Here is a 24,144-nt window from a genome sequence, read left to right on the forward strand (position 1 = left end):
GTTTTGATGGTGACAAATATGACAAAAATAAGTTTTCATATGCCAAAAAACCATAATAATAAAATAAAATGCATTTTTTAAAAGACAAAAAAAGAAAATATGCATCTTCTGCTAAGTAAAACTTTAAGAAATTAAGTTTTACTAATAGTTATTACATGAGTTAAAATATTACACGTAATAATCCATAAGTAAATATACATATATGGGAATCATTCAAAAAATTACTGATTGAATACACAATTTAAAAGGTTTGGGAACTGGGGCTCCTGGGTGGCTCAGTTGGTTAAGCATCTGACTCTTGATTTCAGTTCAGGTCATGGTCTCAGGGTTTGTGAGTTCGAGTCCTGTATCAGACTCTGGGCTCACAGCATGGACCTGCTTGGGACTCTCTCTCTCTCTCTCTCTCTCTCTGCCCCTCCTACACTCCTTCTCTCTCTCTCAAAATAAATAAATAAACTTAAAAAAAAAAAAGGTTTGGAAACCACTGACTTAAACCATCTCCCTGTAAGTAATATTTTCTCATTGTTTCCCTCCTCTACTTTTTCTTCTTGACTGTCTTCACACCTCCTCTCTCTCCTCTTGCCCTGTACTCCTCCTTCCATGTTAGTATTCCCTACAGTTGTTCATTGTTAAGCCATTCCTCTAATTTTATCTACTCCCTGTACACTGAAGACTCTCAAACCTCTGGTTCCAACATAGATCCATCCTGAGTTCCAGACTTAAAGGATTAGTAAATTTCTCCAAGTCCATACCATGGATCTCAAATCCATCAAATCTAAAAAGATATTTGTCTACTACTTAAATCTGCCCCCTCCTCCTGTCTTCCTTATCACAGCACGTGGCAACATCTTTTTCCAGTCACCCACTTCAGAAGCCTGGAATTTATTCTTTCAACTCCCACTTCCAAATAGCTCAAGAATATGTCACCTGCTCTCTTTCTCCACGGTTACTACTCTAATTTAGGCTCTGGCTGCAACAGAAAATATGCTGCATTAAAAGTCAATAGCTCCATCTACAATGTAAAATTAAAATGAAAAAATAATTTGCATCACTAGTTTATCATGCTAGAGTTACTGAGATCATCAAAATTGTCCAAAACAAAGACATCTGCTGTTGGAGGGTATGCGCCAGGACTCAACACAGTATTGTTTTAAGCCAATAATTATCTGGGATGTGGAATTGATTTTTTTTATCCCATAATTTGGTGTCTAGTGACTTAAGTATCTAGCTGTTAGAGAAAATCCCATTACCATTTGGCAAACAATTTCAGACTGGATTGATTAGCCATGAAATGAATGCAAGTGATTTGCACAGCTTAAATATGCACTTAATAGTTTAAATATGAGATGACATTGACAGCTTTCCAAATACTACTGATTCTATTAGAGCAATTCACTAACATATATCAATATAATCCTTACATACTACCATTTCTATCCCATTTTTTTCTTTATACCTTTAGAATTTCCTATTTTTACGTTGACTATATTCATAAATTCTTCATTCTGACACCTTTCAGGGGCAAGGAGCTGCAGCAAACACAAGTTAAGTTACAAGGACCATCGCAGCTTTATCGCTGACTTTATTCTCTGTAAATACAAACATTTACAATTTAAGTGGAGCCAAGTTTGGTTGGAAAGTACAAAACCCTATACAACAGTATACAGTTTGAAGAGAAATGCAAAGAATCGCAATTGTACATGGAACGACAGGCATTAAGTGAGAAGTTTCTTTAGAGTAATTTGGAGGGTCTAACTGTACCACAAATAACAATTATATCTCTAACCCGTTCAATAGCAGCTTATTATATTCTGTCTCCCTGTATGAGCTGCCTTATCTCTTATCTCCTTTGTCCCCATCATTATTGTCCTAGTTAACACTCTCCTGTCTCTTGCCTAGACTTTCCTAACAGCTTGTCCAGTCTCACCAACTTGGCATTTGTCCACAGCTGCCAGAGTCATCTTACCATCTTTTCAAAATGTAAACCTGATTTTATCTCTTTTGATGTTGCTTTTGGCCAAACCCTTTCAGTGGTCTGCAGTGCACAGAGGATAAAGTCCAAGCTCCTGAATGTTACACAGAACACCTTTTTTTTTTTTTTTTTTTTTTGATATGGTTCCGCCTTACCATCCAGTATCACCTTTGGCTGCTTTTGCAGACAGACCTTGCTCTACTCCTGGGTATCCACTCTAGTTCCCAAATGTACTGTACTGTGTCTCACTACTGGAAGGTTCTTCAGCCCATTCTCATATGACAGCTTCTATCAGTGCCCAGTATCAAATACTATGCCATGGCCTCCTAACTCTGGAAAATCTTCATTACCTACCCATGCAAAATTAACTGCTCCCCCTTTAAAGCCAGGACCCTGGCATTAACATGTCTCTATCTTGATCAAATCATAAACGCTTCTTTACATGTCTCATTTTCCATTAGGCTCAGAGCTCCTTGAAGAAAAGTACCATATCTTGTCCATTTTTTAATATCTTCAATACTGACTTTAGTACCCAATAACCATAATCATAATAAATATCAGTTATTGCACAGTAGTATGGCTTCCAGTGCTAATCTCAATGCTTCCCTCATTTAATTCTCACTATACCTTTATGAAGTAGGTATTATTACTAGCCCCATAAGAAAAGTAAGACACAAGGTAAGTGCTTAATACATGTGAATTAATATTATTGCTTTTAAAAAAATTAATGTAGTCATATCACCATTACTCCTAAGAGTTCCCAGATATTGTTACAACCGGAAGTTGATACCTTGGTGCAGGGAAAGAGTGTGCAATGGCATGAGTATAGCTATTTGGTTGGAGGAGACATAGGTTGCCTGGCATTCTAAATTCAACTCCATGTATACAGACCTTCAAACTTAACTGCTTTGTTTTAGTTTTTATTTTTGTGTTCATATGTTATACTGACATTGTAAATCATTTCCCCATTCCCTGATCTCATTTATACCTAACCATCAAGTACAGAAATAGTTGGTACTAGTATTACTTCTACGTGTCCTTAAAATGTCAGATACGGAAATGAAGCTGCCAAGTCTGGGAAGAAAAAAATGCCCACCTCAATACCACTAAGTGGGCAGTTCTTGTGCTAATTTATTATTTATCTGGCTTAAGTTCTCTCTCCTGCAAGTCACACTACTAAGACAGATTTGAGAGTTATCCTAGATTGTAAGAAATAGTTTTTCTATGGAACTACAGTTTTGCAATTCTTTAACTGATATGGGTTATTTCCAGAAAACATTTTCATGTTAACAACTCCAATATGCTGAGTTCGAATGCATAACAAATGGTGGAATTTGGGACTGGGTGTGAGGTGAGAGGCTAAGGTATTTGTAGCCCAAGGATTGGTGCCAAATCACAGTTTATAACAACTACCTACTGATCACCATGAAGCCAGTGAGGTAGAGAATTGTTACAAACACATCTTTAGTTTCCAGACTAATTCATCGGAGACACCTACAACCCAAACTGAAAATCACAGAAGGATGAGTTCTGTAAATTTTTGCATCTGTTCTTTTCGACTCTCCTGCTTCGTCTTGCTCCTGGATACTGCACCCTGTTGAATTCTTACTAACTCTTTGTGTATGTCATTTCCAGATCCCTAAGAGAGAGGATCTAATTAGCTCCACGAATCACCATAATCCCTGTTGAGCAACCTCTCACATCAGGCCCACTGACAGTGCTCTATGCAGATCCCCTCCAATGCTGTGTTATGTAAGTGTACTTCAGTTTTGGAGTGCTTTCACTCTCAACAACCAGCAACTGCATCTCACAATCAACAGGCTGCCCTCAGGTTGCATGAGGCCAGTTTCTTCTTCATGCACAAAGAGCATATAGTGCCTGGAAACTTATATACCCAGGCTCGGCCCTTAACCAATGACTGATGAATATGGGAGTATAAACATCCCAGCTCCCTCACCACTGCTAGGATTGCCTGTGAGGTGACCACCTCTCTTCAATCCTCTCTACAGAATTGTGACAGTTATCTTCTGTGGGGTTTTGTTTGACATCCCACCTCTGTCTGTCTTACTTTCCCTTCCCTGCCCCATGTCCCCACAACTCTACTTTTTCTCGGGAACACTTTATATCTCAAGAGTCCTGTGACAGCAATACAAATTCTAGATTTATTTCCGGATTCTTTTCGCCAGAAAAATCAAATCATCCCAAGATCTGCTTCTGGAGAACCCAACTCAGAAAAGGCCATTTCATATTCTGCTAAGCCACCTAAAGATTGGCTGTCTTTGAGGCAAGAGCTCATCCTTGATCTAATCAGCTATGATCAGAGTTACAGGGTCATATGAACAGAGGATCATAACCCGTGCTTACCCTTTAACAGGGGCTTTGGCCACGAGCCATGGCAGCCTCTGTGAGTGTGAGAAGTAGAAGCAAAGCCAGAGATCTCTCCTGAGAGTACACTCATATTCATTTGGGTAATGCCTGCTAGGCATAAATATGGCAAGGTGATAACAAGTGAAGGCAACAGTAGCAAACTGTGTAGGTCAAATCAAAGAACTCAAAGTGCTCTATACACCCAATGTGGAAATGATGATGTGTCATTTGCAATCATAAAGCAATATCTTAAAATATGTAAAGTAAAGATATAAGAAACAAACTTGGGAGTACAGTATCAATAGGGAAAATAAACCCACAGATACACATGCACACACACACACATACACACACACACCAAAGGCCCCAGAAATCAACTCTTTCCACTAAGAGCAATGTGAGGTTGAACCACATTTAAGAACCTTATGAGTATTTCCTTAGTTTTCTGTTAACTCACAAGGGAAGTCTGAACGCCCATGAGGCAAAAACTGATTACAGCTATTTACAAGGTAGGAAAGATACACCTTTATTTATGGTTGTATTGTTTTTAATTTTTGAATTGTTAGGTACCTATCTCTCATCTTGTAAATTGCATACAGCAACTTGTTAGATAATTTACAGACTATATTATTTTACTGTAAGAATAATAAAACACTAAAACATCCCTTAGACTCAATAACTACTTGACTCACACAGATGTCACAATATAACAGTAACACTACAAAACAGCCATACAATGAATGAAATCACAGAACATATAAGGCACCTTCAAAGGAACTGGAAATAGAAATAGCCATAAACATCCTACCCAAACTTTTTTGTGGTAACCTCACAAAACACAGGGGTCCACACTCTATCCACAAAAGGGAGGGGGGGAAGCCTCAGTGTCCTTTATTAAACAAATGAAGGTTTTAAATTTTATTCTTGAATTGTCATCCATTGTTGCCTGACAGGATTCTTTTCTTTGCCTTAAAAGGAATTGTACCAGAGAGTAGGGAATACAAACCATTAAGACTTGGTACCTGCTCCAGGCGGGGGATGATGGCATGAACACAATTATAATACAAAGGAAAACCTATCAAGCACTCTCATTCAAAGTGAGGGATTGGGGTTAGCTTCAAGGAAGAAACTGTTTGAAGTATACTTCAGAGAACAATACAATTTCCAAAAGAAGAGGCAGGGAATAGGAAGCTCCAAGGACTTTTTGTTGTGATTGCCATTTTTCACTACTACAGGTTAAAGTAACCCCTGCAAGTCTTAGCATCTTTCTCTTTCAGAGCTTCCTACTGAACTGTCTTTAAGAAGAGAAGCAAAGGGGGACGGCCTGGGCGGCTCAGTCAGTTGAGCCTCCGACTTCAGCTCAGGTCATGATCTCACGGTCTGTGAGTTCAAGCCCTGCATCAGGCTCTGTGCTGACAGCTTAGAGCCTGGAGCCTGCTTCAGATTCTGTGTCTCCCTCTCTCTCTGACCCTCCCCCACTCATGCTCTGTTTCTCTCTGTCTCAGAAACAAATAAACATTAAAAAAAAATTAAAATAAACAAAAAGAAGAGAAGCAAAGGGGAGCCTGGGAGGCTCAGTCTGGTTAAGTGTCTGACTTTGGCTCAGGTCATGATCTCACAGTTCATGGGTTTGAGCCCCGTGTCAGGCTCTGTGCTGACTCTCAGAACCTGGAGCCTGTTTCGGATTCTGTGCCTGCCCCTCTTTTGCTCATTCTCTGTCTCTCAAAAATAAATAAATGTTTTTTAAAAAAGTTTTTTTTGTTTTTTTTTTTATAAAAAAAGAAGAGAAGCAGAAAGCCCAATTGGATCTTTTTCTTATGCAGTAAATTGGCAAAACAACCTTGGAAAATAGTATACCATTATCTGTTAATATTTGATGTAGGGTTGCCTAGGTGGTTCAGGTAGTTGAGTGTCTGACCTTCGTTTGGGTCATGATCTCACAGTTCATGAGTTCAAGTCCCATATTGGGCTCTGTGCTGACAGCTCGGGGCCTGGAGCCTGCTTCAGATTCTGTGTCTCCCTCTCTCTCTGCCCCTTCCCTGCTGGCCACTCTGTCTTTCTCTCTCTCTCAAAAATAAATAATAAACATTAAAATTTTTTTTAAATTTGATGTATGCATTCTCTGTGACCAAGCAATTCTAATTCTTAGAGTATACTCAAATGCATGCATTTGTACGTCAGAATATTTGTTCAGTGATCAAAGTGCCTTATTTGTATTTGTCAAAAACTGTAAACATGATCAAATGGATAAATTGTGGTGTGCGGTGTGTCCATACAATAAGATATATATAGCAACGAAAATGAAAAAACACAGGCATGCACAACAATGTGAATAAATCTTAAAAGTATAACATCAAGCCAAAGAACTCAGATACAAAAGAATACACAGATCATGAATCCATCTGTATGTCGTTCAAAAACAGGCAACACTAAGGGGTCTACTTGTCAGAGGTCCAACTGTACGTAAAGCAAGGACATTATAACCATAAAAGTGCAAACAGTGGCTGTGTTTAGAGAGGATGAAGGGATGTGTGATAAAAAAGGGACACAGTCGGGGCTTTTGGAGTACTGGAAATGTTATATATTTTCTGCTTAGGAGGTGGTTACATAGATATTCACTTTGAAAATTTTTTACTACACATTTATGCTTTATAAGCTTTTTTCATATACATTGTAGTTCAAAATAAAAAATATATATATAAGATATCTCTACTATCAACAATATGACAGTATTCCTGGGGGACAAAAACATACATATGTGGAAAAATTATTGAAACAATACAGAACATATGACCAAATACCAAAGATAAAAGGTACTACTATAGGAGGTGAAAGAGGATAGGCTTTGAAGAGTTAAAATCTGCACGGAAGAGAAAAGTCAGTCATGGTTGGAGGAACAACATGAACAATACTCCATATTCAAATTTTTATTTGGACCCGTACATTAACTAATGGATGATAAGGTCAAATAGGTAATGTTGGGAATGACTTGGATCAGATTATTAAGACCCCTCCACATGATAACATGCCTACATGTGTTAATGAAAACATTAAATATCAGTAGCTGCTATCTATTGGTTGCTCATTTTGTGCTAGGGAATTTAAGGCTTACAGTAATCTTAAGACTAAGTGTTGTTATTTATTCTTTTTTCAGTGAGAAAGCTGAGGCTCAAATTAAGTGTCTTGCCTAAGAACCCAGCTAGCAAGAGGTGGGGTAAGGACTCAAACCCACATGTCTGATTTCAAAACCCCTGATGGAAATAAGGGCCAACCTATCAGGAAGAGTACTCCTAGTACCCAGTTGTGGTCTCCACCATTTCCTACTAAAAAGAAGCAAACATCTTTAGAGAAGTGGCTGATTCCAGGTCTGGAACAGAAAATGTACATGTGGAGACTGAAACATCTTGTCATTCCAGATCACAAGGAAATTGTGAACACTTCTATGGTCATGTCTCCCCTGGCCAAAGTGGAGCATCAATATATATAATAAATGAAAGGGACTGAAAAGCACCAAATATTAATAAACCATAATTAAAAATTAAAATCTCATTGGTCACCTTCAGAGGATGTTATGAACCACCTCCTTATACTTTCAAAACTGATCAATAAAGGAAGAATCAAGTTTCTTACATGATCTGTAGTTCTGGGTAACCAACTAGTTGATAAGGAAAAGTTTCTCTTTAAAGAAGCAACCAACTAATAAATGAAGAAAAAAATGATAGAATTAGAATATCTTTATTTTCTAATGCTTAGTGATCCCAGGAATGATCAGCAATGGCTGATAACATCACTAAACAATGAGAAAAAAATATCACATTATGGCCCTCCAGACAGAAAAGCACAGCACATATGAAATAGTACCATCAAGAATAAATTGAATCTGAGTCTCATAAAGCCTACTATTAATTTATAAGAGCTACAAGGGATAATGGAACCTGTGAACACAATAGTGATGCAATAATCAAAATTCAGACTGAGAAATTCTACAAACGAGCCAGTTTTTTCTCACACAATTACAAGGGGGAAAAGAACGAAAAGACAGGGTGCCTGGAGATTAAAAGATACTTAAGAGAAATCTCAACCTGTGTCAATGTAAAAACCGTATTTAGATTCTGACTCAAACACATGGTAAAAATAAAAGAAAACAAAATTTATAAGATAACTGGGGAAATGTGAACACCGATTGGATATTTAACAGTATTAAGAAATTATTGTCAGTGTTTTTAGGTGAGATAATGTGTTGTGGTTATGTCTTTTATAAGATCTTATCTTTTAGAGATGCATATTGACATATTTACAGATGAAATATTTGATGTTCTAATATTTGCTTCAAGATAATCTGAAAGGAGTAGAGAGTGGGTCAAAATAGAGATGACACAAGACTGACCCTGTATCGGTAACTGTTGAAGAAGGTGATAGGACCTATAAATTCATTATACTATGTTCCCTACTCTGGGTGCAGTTTTTATATTCTATAGTAAAAAAATAAAAACAAAAAATTCAAACATGCTCAGAGTCTCTCTTACTCTGATTCATGGAGAGGGAGAGACTAAAAATACCAAGGAGGGGAAGATTATGGTCAGGAACACAGAAGAATTTATGTTAAGAAAAGGAGGTCTGGGGCACCTGGGTGGCTCAGTCAGTTATGTGTCTGAGTCTTGATTTCGGCTCAGGTCATAATCTCATGGTTTGTGGGGCGGAGCCCCATGTGGGGCTCTGTGCTGACAGCATGGAGCCTGCTTGGGATCTTCCCTGTCTCTGTCTCTGTCTCTGTCTCTCTCTCCCCTCGCCCCTCTCAAAATAAATAAACTTAAGAAAAAAAGGTGGGGGGGGTGCTCACTTTTCCTCCAAAACTGAGATAAAGGTGAGTAACAGGAAATACAGAGACATGGTAGACTCACATTAGGGAGCCTCATTAGGTTTGCCTACCAGCAAAGAGGCACATTTTGCTCCCTGGAAGAAGTCTACAAGGACATGGAACTGGGTCCTAAAAAGTAAAAGTTTAAACCATCTGCATCATGGGGATATTAGTGAGCTGACAAAAGGTGAACAGATGGTACAGTACTACCTCTCAGTACTAAAAATAGCGTCATATCTCTCAGTACCTAAAATTTTTTTAGGATTCTCACCATTACACTTCAAAAATGTTTCTAAAAGTCAATCAGCCATCATTCTTAGCTTAACTAAGGTAGATATCTTAACCTTACCCTTAACTAACAAGTTAGGTGGTCCTGAGTTATGAGTCAGCTTTGATGGAGACTTACATCACACTCTGACTTCCAAAGCTGGAAAACTTGACATTCACTACCTTCTGCTAAAGTCAGGAAAATAATTGTTCTAAAGTGTAAACCTGACCAGTTTCCCCGAGGAGCAAGGACTCCTGGGCTTTGATTATTTATCATTTGAACTATTGTTTTCTTGGAACAGATTTTGGCAACGGATTTAGTTATTCTGAGGAAAGAATTTCCAATTACATAAGTAAAAAGCAAACAACATATCACCCTAATTCTTGCCTCTTTGACAAAACATAGTGAATGCATGCCAATATAAAAACCAAATCCTTCATCACATTTCCCACATCCATAAAGTCATCTGTACCATTAAAATTATTTCCTTATTTTCCAAAGAATGCACCATTGACAAAAATGATTCCTAGAGAATTCCCACCATGCTTGAGGTGTTACACTCCTGCTCAGAACACATTACTGATCTTTGCAACCACCAACTACACAAGTCTTACCAACACCAGCATCGTCTTAACCTATGACCCACTTTTTCATCATCACCTAGCACCTAAATTTCGCCACAACCACCCCCGCCTTCTATCAGAGGCAGGTAGCCAGCCCTAAGGTGTTCTCACTGTGTTTTGGAAGTCTTCCCATGAATCTCAAGGGTCCACGTTGAACCTCACTTATGCTTTTTATATCCACAAAGGTCACTGAAACCTCTGAGCTCCAGTTTCCTCATCCAAAATGTGAGAGGGAAGATGATGGACTCCAAACTTCTCTGTGAACTCATAATTCCATAGTTCCTTGGTGTCTGTGAATGAGGCTAAGCTGAGTAAGTGAATGAGTCAGCCACTCTGGCTCCTTTCCAGTCCCATATGTCAATGTTCTGTAGACATACTGATAAAACATTTCCTTATCTGAGAATTCTACAGTTTAAAGCCTGGTGGGGGGAGTGCCTGGGTGGCTCAGTAGTTTAAGCATACAACTCTTGATTTCAGCTCACGGCATGATCTCATGGTTCGTGGGATGGAGTCCCGTTGTCAGGCTCTGTGCTGACAGGGTGGAGCCTGCTTGGGATTCTCTCTCTCCCTCTCTCTCTCTGCCCCTCCCCTGCTCACACTCATGCATGATCTCTCTCTCTCTCTCTCTCTCTCAAAATAAATAAATAAACCTAAAAAAGAAGTCTGTCGGGTAAATTCAGTTTATTTTAACAAGAGGAGTTGTTTAATTTTGTTTTTTGTTTTTTAAGTGGATGAATTACAACCTTATATTGGTCCTTTGAGATCTATGTCCATGATTATATAGACCTCACGAGTTTAGTTATAACCAGAAATAAATGCAGATCTTTATTATCACAGTGTCATGGGAATTGTTTAAAATTTATTCTTAGACCAAGCCCTCACTTGGGCCTCCTGAGTCCTCCTTACTACACCAGGGACCATCTGTGGGCATCATCAAAACTGCAGTTTAAATGCATCCCACACTGGCTTTCTTTATGTTGCAACTCCTCATGCAGTTGAATATGCTCCATTTGTAGTTTTTTTTTGTTCACATCTCACTCTGTTTTGAATGTTGTCTCAGGTACAGTTCTTTCACATGCGTAATCAGTATCATCCAGGCCCAGTAAGGAGAACAAAATCCATAGAAGAAAAAATCAATAGAAATAGAAATAGGAGAAAAAAAAATCAATAGAAGAAATTTAATATAGGGAAATAACTAGTTACAGAGATGTTGAAAGACCTAAAAATAAGTGTCAATGAGGCTACCCAGAAAGTAGCAATTACAAGAAGCTACTACTACCCCTGGGACCTGAGGAGCAGAGAAGGACAGTGTTATCTGAATAAGAGCCCAGGCCACCCTGTGGGAGCTAGACCCTTGGAGAAAGAACCACTCAACCATGATGGAATCACAGCACAGTTGCCTGGTAGGAATTGGACCACAAAGAATGGGGCTTCCAGACAGGAACTGAAACCACAGAAGAGACATAGCCACTGCTTGGCATGCTCCCAAAGCAGAGAGGAGGGAAAAATCTTGGATTCTCCCCCACCCAAACTTCCATGTCCTACTCCCAGTTACTCCCATTGGCTGAACCTAACCAGAAGGCAAAGGGAGCCTGAGAATGCAGACTAGGCCCTGGAGATTCAAAGCAGGGGAGTGCAGGGAATGGATCTAAGAGAAAACAGGCAAATAAACAGGCTATACACGAATTGGAAAAGGAAATACAAATAACCAATAAACACAGGAAAATATGTTCAACTGCATTAATAATCAGAAAAATGCAACTTTAACCCACCCATAACTTTAACCCACCAAAAATGTTAATATGCCAAGTGGTGAAGATGTTCAGCAGCAGGAATGCAAACCTGGGAGTGCAAACTGGAAAGCATACAGGCATTGTCTAATAATGTTGATGCTGAACATACCCTGTGTTCCAGGAATGCCACTTCTAAGAATGCACTCTCAGGAAAACCTAGCCATGTGCACCAGGAGACATGTACAACAATGTTCACAGAAGCATCGCTAAGTGCAGCAAATTACCCAGCTGGAACTTACTCCAATGTCCACCAGCAAGAGAATGGATAAAGTATGTTTTATTCTTATAATGGAATATTGCATAAAATGAATAAATTATAGCTACACACATCAATACAGATGAATATCACAGGCATAATCTTTTTTATTTATTTTGGGGGGGGGGCAAACAGGGGGAGGGGGAGGGGGAATAGAAGAGAGAGAATCCCAAGCAGGCTCCACTTGATCTCACAAACCATGAGATCATGACCTTAGCCAAAATCAAGACTTGGTTGCCTAAATGACTGAGGCACCCAGGTGCCCCTATCACAGGCATAATTTTGAGCAAAAAAGATAAGTGCCCAAAAAACCCTGAACTGAATCTACTTGCATAAAATCCTAAAACATGCACAGTTATATAGTCTGTTTAAGGCATGAACTATATATAAGGAAGCTGTAAAGAAAGGAATGAGAAATGACTCCAAAGAGGTGTTACCTCTGCCTGAGAATAAGGTGGACATGATCAGTAGGAAGCCCACAATCCTAGCTACTCTTTTTCAGGTATGATGCATTTTATAATTAAAAACTTCACTTTGGAGATACCAAAAGCTCATGTTCCCACTTCCTAATTGTAACTAAGAATAAAATAATATTAATACTCTCATATATTCATGCAAGTTCTATAGTTAGATTTCCATCTTGGTATCCTCATTTATGGCTATTGACCTTGGCCTAGTTATCAATCTTGTCTATGTTGTCTCAGTTTCCACATTTGTAAAATAAGGATAATAATAGTTCCTTCATAGAATGACTATCAAATAAAAGAGCACATTGGAAACTGTCAGCACGATGGCCTGGCACCCAGTGGGTGGCAGATGTCTGTGCTTTTGCTCACATCATTGCCTCAGCAATGGAGTATCCTCCCACCACCTCTATCTACTGAATTTCACTCATCGAAGGACATTCAGCTTGGTGCCTGCAGACCCTCACCCACCCACCACGGTTGATTTCTCCCTTTTTTAAATGCCCAGACCTCCTGTTGCCTGCACTAGGCATTTGCCATATATTTACTTATTTATTCATCCAGCAAATTAGGAGATATTTACCAGGTATTTATTTATTCATTCATCCTTTATGAGGCACTTACCATATATTTGTTCAGGCATTCATCCAGCAAATCGTGGGCCAGGTGCCAGGAACAGAGATGTGTCTAAACAGACAGAGTCACCGCCGTCAGGGGTCCTGCAGCCTAGAAAGGGAGACAGACATTCAGCAAGTGAGCAAGTGCATAATTGTTTAATCCAGCTATGCTAAGTGCTATCAAGACAAAGTGTGGGATGTACTCTGAACCAATCACAGAGGAAGTTGACCTAGACTGCAGAGTCAAGAAAGATTTCTTTGAACAAGTGACATTCAAGGTAAGACTTGAAGGATACACTGCTTTCTATTGTCACCATAGACAATAAATAGTTATTTAAGACATATAACCTAGGTGGAGTATCAGTACACATGTAACTGCAGAGCTTAATTTATAACATGTAACTGTAAAACTTAATTTATAAATTAGGTACACTAAGAGATTAATAATAGTAACTAATAAAAAACAATTATAACAATATACTGCAATAAAGTATGTGAATGTGCTTTCTCTTCTTTCTTTCTTCAAAATATTGTACTATACTCATCGTCCTATTGATAATGTGAGATTGTAAAATGCCTACATATGAGATGAAATGAGCCAAACGATGTAGTGATGTAGATTTAGGTTACTATTGACCTTCTGACCACACATCAGAAAAAGCATCATCCACACTGTGGTTGACTGAGGGTAACTGAAACCACAGAAAGCAAAACCACAGATAAGGGGGGATTACTCAAACAGCAAGAGGCACTACGTGTTAAATATGAAGTGAACAGAATGCATATTATCCAGATGTTTGGAATCCCCAAGGGTTAGGGTCCTTCTTAGAAACGTTTTATATAAAATGTGAGATTTGAGCACGGCCTTAACTGGAGGGGTAGAACTAAACCAAGGGAGAAGGAAAAGAAGCATTCTACATTGGAGAAAATATGGATATATGGGCAGAGATAGGAAAAGGCAAGACAGATTCAGACAGGTTGACTGAACCAAAGAATGACATAGGAAGGTAAATAAACATAAAGGGTCAGATCATAGAGGGGCTTGCTTTATCCTAGATGAGTTTTCCTTTTGTATCACAGGCTTCTTTGAGACTCTCAGGAAAGCCCTGGACCTCTTCTGCTCTTTCTCAAAAAAAAAAAAATTTTTTTTAAGTGCATTCATAAAACTGTATATAATTTCAGGCATTCACAATCCTCCTGAACTCCCACTTAGCACTGAAAGGATGTGAGCAGAAGAAAGGTCATATGTTCCAAGAAGTGTTTAAGATTCCTTTGCCTAAGAGGACAATTGTTGGCAGGAAGGTCAACTGAGAAACTACTGCAACATAATGCAAGCAAGAGCTCATATGGCCCTATGCTAAGGTGTGGCTCTAGGAATTCATTTAGTAAGTAAACTATTTTTTTTTTTTTTTTTTTTTTTTTTTTTTTTTTTTTTTTTAGAGCTTACTCTGGATCGGGTCTGTGCTCAGTGTAGGAAGGTGATAATGAGAAGATAAGAGCACAACTGTCAAGTAGCTCCAAGTTGGGCAGGATCAGAAAGGCAAGCAACCACAAATGCCGAGGGAATCAGGGCAGTAGCAGATAGTTTTACTCAGAACTTTGATTGCCCAGTTCTAGAGAATCAAGTCAAAGTCTTTGACATCATATTCAAGGCACTTCACGAAACTTCCACAAGTTACTTCTCTGCTGTCATTTTTCACTTAGGCCTCCACCACAACTACTTTTAACACACACACACATACACACACACACACACACATGCACCCGGAAGGGTGGTCATACTGGACTGCTGTCCTCTGCCCCTGCCTTGCAATTTTCCTGCCATTTTGTTACTATTTTTCCCCAACCAGCTATGCATGGTCAAATTCCTACCGACTACCCAAGACCCAGGTTGAGGTGCTATCTTCCTTGAAGCTTTGTCCAGTCTCCCCATTCATTCTGCCCTAAGTTAACTGTGTGTGCCTCAGTCTCCCCTAGTACTCAGTAAGCTTGAGCCTGCAGGGATGTTTTCTCTTTATCTTATCCTGGGAGGAGCCCCTCCCCATAATAGCAAGTGCTTAATATATTTACTGAACTGAAGGCCCAAGTCTGGGGAGAGACCAGAGTCAAGGTTAGGAGTCATCAGCAAAGCCTTGGCAGTTAAAATCAGGAGAGGCAACCTAGATGTTCTTCTCCTGGAAGCATTCACCCTCAGAGGACAGGAATGAAGGTGTTTCTGGGTACACACCATGCGCTTTTATGGGGTTTAAGAATATAGGACATTCACATCCAGGCAACTTAGGTCAGCCTATTTATAATGATTGCAGTTCCCACAGGGAGAGGATAAATATTATTCTCACACTGCTGGTTTGGGGTGCACACTTCCCATTTCCACTGGATTATTATTATTAATTTTTAAGAGAAGAGCTTACTTGCAAAGGTCAGATGGTTATAAGGCCTAAATCGCTGAAAGTATTGATTGTAGGTTCACTCAAATAGCTCTTGCTTTTTCATTCTTTAACAATTGTGGGTGAAACTGCAGAGTGCGATTACCTTGCCTTTGTTTGCACTATCCGAAAACACAAGACGCAACTAAGGACACCTGAATTCCTTGGCTTGATAGCAGCAGCAACACTACGGATGCAGACTTCCGCCTTTGGGGTATGAGAGGATGTGGGTGCCTCTCCAGCCTAGCCCACAGTCAAGAGGTCCTCCCAGACAGGTGCGCTAGGCAGAGAACAAAGTCCTAAACGAACCCAACCCACACACCAGGAAGTTGCCAAGTCCCGGCAACTGCCGCGTCTCCTCAACTTTACTGAAGAAGAGTGGGGGCCAGGACCCCCAAGCCCGGTAGTCTGAGCGACACTCTGCAGTCTAGCTCCGCGCTCACTTCCCGTCTCCTGGCGGGTCGGTCCTCCAGAAGGTGCGCGTAAGTTCGTCTTCCCGCCAAAGAGTCCACTCACTTGCCCCGCCCCGCCCCGCCTGATTGGCCGAGGGCGGAGGGGGCGGGGCCGGGATTCCCCGGAGGCTCTAGGCAAAAGCGCCAGCCCGGCCCGCTGGGCGCAGCGGGAGGGGTGGGTCCCGCGTGCGCCCGAGGACCCGGTTGGACTGCTGGGGCCGGCTCAGGATGAGGACGCGCTGGGCGACCCTTCGCCGCGCGGCGGAGCTCCTCTTGCTACTTCTCAGGTGCTGCGCACTGGCGGAGCCCTCTGGCCGCGCAGGTAACCGCGGGCGGGCCAGGTCGGCGGCGGCTAGGGCCCTCGAAGTTGTCAGGTCTGCCGACTTTCCTCGGTTGGGGTTAGGGCGGCGCCCCGGGTCTCGTCACCTCTGCTTTCCTCGGGGGTCTGGAGCCGAACATGTGAGCCGAAGGGGAATTCTGGGGTAGGAGGAGCTCCCTGGCCCTCGGGCGCCTGGAGGATGGAGGGGTCGCGGGGGGGGGGGGGGGGGGGGGGGGGGCAGGGCCTTTCTGGTGCTGAGAGAGAACAGTCCACCTTAGGGAAGGCGCATGACCTTTTCTGTGCCGGTCCCCCGCCCCTTCCTCGTCCTGAAGCCTCCAAAATCTTGCCTCCTTAGAGTAAAGGGCTCTTCAGCAACCCCCACACCCCATCCAGCGGGTCTCGCCCCTCCTTCGCCTCCTGGTCACCTTGGCCACTCAGTGTCTAGAGGAACTTTCTATCCATAGCGCCCAGAATGATTAATGATGCCCCAACTTAGCTGCACGTCCGCCAACGTGCACATCCAAAAGGAAGTTAGGTTAAGCCATGTCTTCTAAAGTGACCATGATCATAACTTATTTATGATGCCCTCCCCTAAAGCCTTGAGCGGCGATCTTTTCCCCTGCCTTATCAGCTCCAAAACACCCCTGCGAGGCTGACGGTCCCACGTTGAAGCGCAGGTGGCTTGTCCAGAGACCTTCCTGCCTCTAACTGCGGAAGCAGGACCAGGAATAGACTCCCTTCGCTGATGCTCTGGGTAGTGCCAGCCTCACCATGCCCCCTGGCAGCAATCGGAGTTTGCTTTTACTTTCTTTTTGCCTTGGCAAAAGATGCCCCCGAGGACTTTCTTAGTCGGGCTGCATAGCGAGTGGTCAGTGGGCCGTCACCACCTACCACTTCTGTTCACTTTTCCTGTATGAGGAAGTAAAAGATGGGTAAGAACTTTTTTGAAAACCGTAGGCTGCTTGTGGTTCTTATTTTCCTGTAACAGCTAAACTAAGTTACTGCCAGATTTAGACTTTTTTCAGAGCGTGATGTGAAGAAGCTTCCCAGAGTGTGAGTGACATCACCCTATCTACAACAAGGACCTTTTAGTGAATGCTGATCTGATTCACACTTCTCCATTCTCCTTTGACCCTCCCTGTTGGAAACTGCCAAAAGTCCTTTACTGGCTGTGAGAATTCTTTTCCACCTGCCCACAATCCAGGTAGAAATATTTCACTGCCACAACTAACCACAGTCAAAACACCCTGACCTTTCTGTCACCGAAGACTTGGTTTCCACCTACTTCTGCTTTAGTCTTATCTGTTTTTGTCTCCCCCACAGAACTCAAGATTTCCTTAATTTTTGCAATCTCTGCAGTCCCTGGCCTTTCTCATCACCCCAAAGCAAAGAGCATCAGCTTAACTCCATTCTTCCTGCACTAGGTCCTGACAGGTATTTGATTTCCTGAATTCTTCCTCACCCTTAGTAGCTGCTCTGGTCTGTTTACTACACCCTCAGACCAGACTTGTGGTCCCATTAAGGGAAGCACTGGAATTTTGAAACCCTAGCCATTTGAGTAATTTGTTTGGCAGCGTGTCAGCTTCACGATGCTGGTAATGGCATGCAGTCTGTCACATGTATGCCGTTAGGTTTGTGCAGGAGGCCTGTGTTGCTCAGGTGCTGAAACACCTAATTTCAACACCTAGTAGTTGCTCTGTGCCCTTGGGGAAATCCCAATTGCTTGGTTTACTTTTTGGCTTCCTGGGAGAGCTAATAGCTTGAAGTAAACCAATCCTTCTAGAACTCCTGAGGTTCTCACCAGCCCATAACACCCAATCTGAATGCCATGACTTCCTGACTCCTAGTAGATTGTCATGGACCCAAGGTCACTTCAGGACCTGTTTTTGAACTGACAAACCCAAACTTCTGATTCTTTCCTACTCCACATGTATGATCTGTATACATGGTGGTGACTCCATGAAATGCTTAACATTGTGGGCTCTAGAAGTTCCCCTGAAACTAAAAATACTGCAATCTTCATCCTTCTTGCCTCTATCTCCCTCTCCATTTGTCTGTGATTATAAAATGTTGATGTCCAACTTCTCTTTGGAATGTGCAAACCTCTTTTGTTTAGGTAAGACAATAATGATTAGGCAATAGGAGATAGTTTTCCTTTGATGAATGTGGAATACTAAAAACTCATTTTCAATATATGATAATACTACTTAGCCATTTCCTCTCAGATACCACTAGAATATTTCTATGAAATGAAGCATATAAAAATGCTACTAGGGATGATGAGGCTTATTTTCATCAACCTTTGCCTTTTAGACTTGCCCAAATATTGTATGTGGAAGTAAACATTAAAATTCCATTTAGGATATATTATAAGATAACATGAATAAGATGCAACATAAGGTTGTCAATAAAGAATCTTTTATAAGTTGCTGTGTAATTACCTTTTCAAAGTGTAACATATTTCTGAAATATTTTATTTACCCTTATTTAACACATTTTATGAATAAGGAATTATTTTCACACTTCCTCAGTCCTTCCCACCCTTCAGTCTACCATCCCGATAGGGTCACAAGACTGAGGCAGACTGAACTGCTTCTGCGAAGGGTAAGGAATGATATGGGGAAACATCATGAAAAGACGACTCTCCCTACCTTATATATTATGTATGAATGCTTACACATACATTATGTATGAAGGCTAATGGCAAGTTTCCTTAAATCATATCAATAATTAATGTATGTGCTAAGGGAACACTATGGATGTCAAACATTGATTGTAAATAGTTAAAAGACAGATCTAAAATGAGGCAAGTATTTATGATCATAGATGTTACAATTAGGTAAGAAGCTTGGCAACTCCTCTTTTACATAGCTTTTCCATGCCATTCCATACCTCTCCTGTAGTCTTTCAGAGTTCCTACAAACTTCTTCAGTCTATGGGTGTCCCAGAAGTAAAACATACAGTAAATGGGAAAGGGTAATTTTTTTTTTCACTTCCAAAGAGTATTTATAAAGCATCACTGTTACCTAAGTGCACATACCTGATGCTAATGGGATTAGGATGACCTAAAATGCTACTAGCATTAACATGACATAATAAAGTTGTGGACATCTGTTTAAGAACAATATACAATGAACTTGGCAAAGACCAGTAAAACCTGAAAGGCTAGGAAAACTTATCTTGTGGAAGCATAGGATATTAGTACTGAAAGTGGCTAAGGTATCTTAAACTTCTCTGCTTTCATCTTACATTTGGAGATACGAAGACCCTGGGGAGATTAAGTGACTTCCCCAACATGTCTACCAGCTAACTGGTAGTGGAGGTAGGTCTTCAACCTAGCACCCCTAACTCGTATTCCACTGCTTGTGCCACTATACTAAGAGCTATAGCTAATCTATTGGATTCTGCAAAGGCAACTTGAAAGAACTTTGAAACACTGCAAAGATAGCAAAACTCCTGCTGGCCCAGCTCACCTATCTGGGATCAAAGGGCACAGAGCAGAGTGCCCACGAAAGAAGACAGTGAGACCACAGGACAATGGAGGGAAATGTTCCAGCAAGGGAGGTGGCAGCCTATTCTCCTGTAGAAGCAGACTTCTTTTTTTTCTCCAGTAACTCCTGATACTTTGGAATACGAGATTTATCTTGGAGAAGTGAGAGAATAGTTTGGGAAAAAAGTACCTCATGGGTCTGCGTCGATATTGAATATTTCGGAGAAGCGTACTGGAGAAATTGTGAGCGATAATCTTCTAAGACAGTATGTTTTCCTCTTTTTGTTAACTATCCTCCCAAAAGGTGTCCATAAAGCAGAGAATGGCAGAGAATGTCCAAGAAGGAAGGGTGAAGGATGGAAGTTGCTATGACCAAGACACCTAGCTGCAGCCTTACGTAATATTTTAAAATACAGAGTTGAAAGCAGAAGTAACTTAAAGTTTTACAGGATTTTGTAGTTGTTCCTATTCTTGTTGCTGCTGCTGCTATTTAAAGCAAAAAATTCTGTTCCTAGTTCAAGCTGAGATTTGACTTAATGGTATAGTTATTATTTATATGGTGAAATTTCCCCTCAAGTTCTTCGTATAAGAATTTTTAACTCTGAAAGCCTGTGAATTATTATCAGAAAAGGTATGTAGCGTTAGTAAAATCAATGGTTGTGAAGCTGGCATCAAAATGAAAGTGCCTTTTGGGAACTAAAAATTTACAGGTCCTTCTGCTGAACCCTTTGGTTCACTGACAATGATTGTTTAACTGTCTTTCAGCTTTCCTCTCAGCAACATGAACTTTTGTGCTATAACTTCAAAAAATTTTTCTTTCTAAAAGCACTGGCCAAATTGTTCAACTGTAAGTTGTTTTAACAGATGTGAATCCTGTTCCACAAGCTCAGGTGTGCAAGAAACCATGCATTACTTTATTTTCATAGAATCAGATTAAATTTTATTCTGAGGTCCCATTCCACCAAGTTAGCAGAACTTCAGTTTTTGTCATTACTCAGGTCTTCCCCAACTTATGCAAAAGTGGCAGGGAAGCGTTCAGGGAGGTCCCTTGGTTCGCCTTCAGCTTATGCTCATCACTTTGGAGTTTCCCACTGTCCAAACCTCCTGGCTGTTGAATTCTGAATCCCAGGTGATTTCTGGAGCTCAGGCTCAGCCTCAGCCTCCGTAGGTGATCCACACAGTCAGCACTTTCCCGACCCCTCTTCACGGCTTCTCATCACGTTCCTGTGGGTGCTAAGGTAGAGCTGATCACAGTCCCTCCTACCCTTAGAATCCAGATCTTCATTTCCTCTCATCCCTTTACCCCACTATTCTACTTCTGCCCCCTCAGAAGTCTCTGCATCTCCTCTGAGACACGTTCATGCCATGTAATAATTTACCCTGCCATAGTAGCTAATATAAGCAAGACAGAACTGTGGTCCTGAATAGGTTCAGGATACTTTTCATTGACTGTAGACCACCTCTCTAAGGAAGATGAAAACGAAGGAGTTTCTTCATCTCATTAAATAAGGGGGGCAGATATTTCACGGAACAACAATAAAAATATACATACCATTCTAAGTGCTTTACCTGTATAAGCTCATTTTAACCTAATATCTACCATATGGAAGTACTATTTTACAAAGGAGGAAACTGAGGCATAGTGGTTAGATAACTTGCCCTGATCACATGGGTAGTAAGTAGCAGAGGCAGACTATGAACCTAGGCAGACTGGCTCATGCTCTTAATCCACACTATACTGCCTCTCTGACTACCACTGTCCTCTGACCTTGTGTAAGTGCATTGCAGTTTATAGATGTTGGAGGGTGGGAGTAATCCCGGAGTGCTCAGACTCCCCTCAGCAAGCAGGGGCCAAGGCACACTAACCACACAGTTCAGAATCCTGAAATGTCTTCTTTAACTGTCTGTCTTGACTCAGGCAATGATCCATTCACCGTTGTCAATGAAAACATGGGCAAGTGCATCAAGCCACTGAATGACTGGATAATAGCAACGGACTGTGATGGAAGTAAGGACATGTTATGGAAGTGGGTGTCCCAGCATCGCCTCTTTCATTTGCAATCCCAGAAGTGCCTTGGGCTAGATATTACTAAACCCAGAGACTCCTTGAGAATGTTCAGCTGTGACTCCAGTGCCATGTTGTGGTGGAAATGTGAGCACTACTCTTTGTACGGAGCTGCCCAGTACAGATTGGCTCTGAAGAATGGACATGCTATAGCAAGTACAAATTCATCTGACGTCTGGAAGAAAGGAGGCACAGAGGAAAACCTCTGTGACCAGCCTTACCATGGTGAGTATTGGGGAGGGACTTTACTCATTTGCTGTTGGGTTTGGTAAATGTGACATTGAACCTGCACAACTGATCACAAATAAAGTCATGCGTTGGTAAGGGCAGTGAGCTAGCATTCAGTTTCAGGCACAGTGCAGTAACATTGAGCTACCCATGTGAGGTTGGTGCTGTCTTTCCTATTTTACAGAAGAGGTTAGGTACCTCGTCAGAGGTCACACAGTCACTCTGTAGTAAACCTAGGATCTGAAATCTCTCTGACGCTTGAGCATATGTATTTCCTATGATTACATTCTGAACTCCAGAGGGAAAGAAATGGTAGAGTAACAGGAAATTCTTCATAAAGGGTAAAATTCAAATGTCCTAGTAAAATCAAACTTTTTATAAGTTAAAAAAGAAGAAAGAAAAAGAAAAGAAAAGAAAGAAAAAAAAATGTATGTCTCCTTGGCAGATTTTTATGTAATGGAAAAACTTCAAGACCTCGTGTGAGTGAGTTTATTTCTATTTTTGGCATGGCGGTCACACTTTGATGTTTGTGTTTATGATTCAGCATTTTAAGAGTGGACTTTTTCTCAATTGCTTTCATAAATAAATACAGTTCACCCTTGAACAATGTGGGGGTTAAGAGCACTGACCCCCATGCAACTGAAAATTTGACTCACCCAAACTTAACTACTAATAACCTATTGTTGACTGGAAGCCTACCAACAACATAAACAGTTAACACGTATTTTGTATATGTATTACATAATGTATTCTTACAATAAAGTAAGCTAGAGGAAAGAAAATGCTATTAAGAAAATAATAAAGAGGGGTGCTTCGGTGGCTCAGTCAGTTAAGCATCTGACTCTTGATTTTGGCTCAGGTCATCATCTCACAGTTGGTGACATACAGCCCCAAGTCAGAGTCTGCTTCGGATTCTCTCTCTCCTTCACTCTCAGCCCCTTCCCCACTCATGCTCTCTCTTTTTCTCTCTCTCAAAATAAGTAAATAAACTAAAAAAAAGAAAAGAAAATCATAAGGAATAGAAATACATTTACATTACTGTACCGTATTTATCAGAAAAAAATCCACATATAAGCGGACCTGTGCAGTTCAAACCCATGTTATTGGAAGGTCAACTGTATATGAATATTGCCTATGACAGAGCTGATCATGAACTTTGTTCTGCATCTAGAAACTGGATTATAGCAACTTTCCAAGTCAGAAGGAGTAGATTTATTTTTTTTAAACCTCTAAATGTAATTTGGTATCACCCAAGCAAATCTTTTTCATCATCTTGTTCTGAATTACATCAAATGTTTATATATAAATATATATTTAATTATCTTATCTAAGGCTTAACCCTTATCTCACCTTTGCTCTTCTTTGTAAATTTATATAGGTTCACAGGGTTTTTCTTTTCTCTTAAAGCTCACTTAAGCTAAATTTGGCTTTCTGTCCTTCCCATAACACACACACATTTTTCTCCTGTGGTAACCTATTTCTATTTCCTACTGAAGATGCATCTGCTTCTGAGATGTCAGGTTCTGCTCTTAACGGGAAAATATTAGAGAATTAGATATGGGGTTTTCCTTTTTTTTAATCCTCGATCCTTGAGTCATTGAACAAGTCTGTTTTTGCTAGCCAGCTTCCTCCTAACATTAAAAAGCAATTGCTAGGGGTGCCTGGGTGGCTCAGTCGGTTAAGTGTCCGACTTCGGCTTAGGTCATGATCTCGTGGTTCATGAGTTCGAGCCCCGCGTCGGGCTCTGTGCTGACAGCTCGGAGCCTGGAGCCTGCTTCCGATTCTGTGCCTCCCTCTCTCTCTGACCCTCCCCCCATTCATGCTCTGTCTCTCTCTGTCTCAAAAGTAAATAAACGTTAAAAAAAAAAAAAAAAGCAATTGCTATTTGGGTACCACTTAATGGCAAGTTTAAATTTTGTACTTTGAAAGTGTTTCTCCAATTTGGC

The 24,144-nt window shown here is 40.8% G+C and overlaps 1 protein-coding gene across 2 annotated transcripts in view; it reads left to right on the forward strand.

The window, feature by feature from the left end:
• Positions 1-16,233: 16,233 nt before the first annotated feature.
• LOC125911871 (lymphocyte antigen 75-like) overlaps positions 16,234-24,144 on the forward strand; it is a 135,453-nt gene continuing 127,542 nt past the window's right edge. Inside the window, exons 1-2 of one of the 2 annotated variants that reach the window (XM_049616108.1) lie at positions 16,234-16,418; positions 21,824-22,195. In XM_049616108.1, the coding sequence (XP_049472065.1) occupies positions 16,325-16,418; positions 21,824-22,195 (466 nt within the window). In that variant the 5' untranslated portion in view covers positions 16,234-16,324. The remainder of the gene's footprint in view (positions 16,419-21,823; positions 22,196-24,144) is intronic. The other variant, XM_049616109.1, reaches the window with a different exon arrangement.

The sequence above is a fragment of the Panthera uncia genome (genome assembly GCF_023721935.1).
Source record: "Panthera uncia isolate 11264 chromosome C1 unlocalized genomic scaffold, Puncia_PCG_1.0 HiC_scaffold_3, whole genome shotgun sequence".
In the NCBI taxonomy this organism is placed as follows: domain Eukaryota; kingdom Metazoa; phylum Chordata; class Mammalia; order Carnivora; family Felidae; genus Panthera; species Panthera uncia.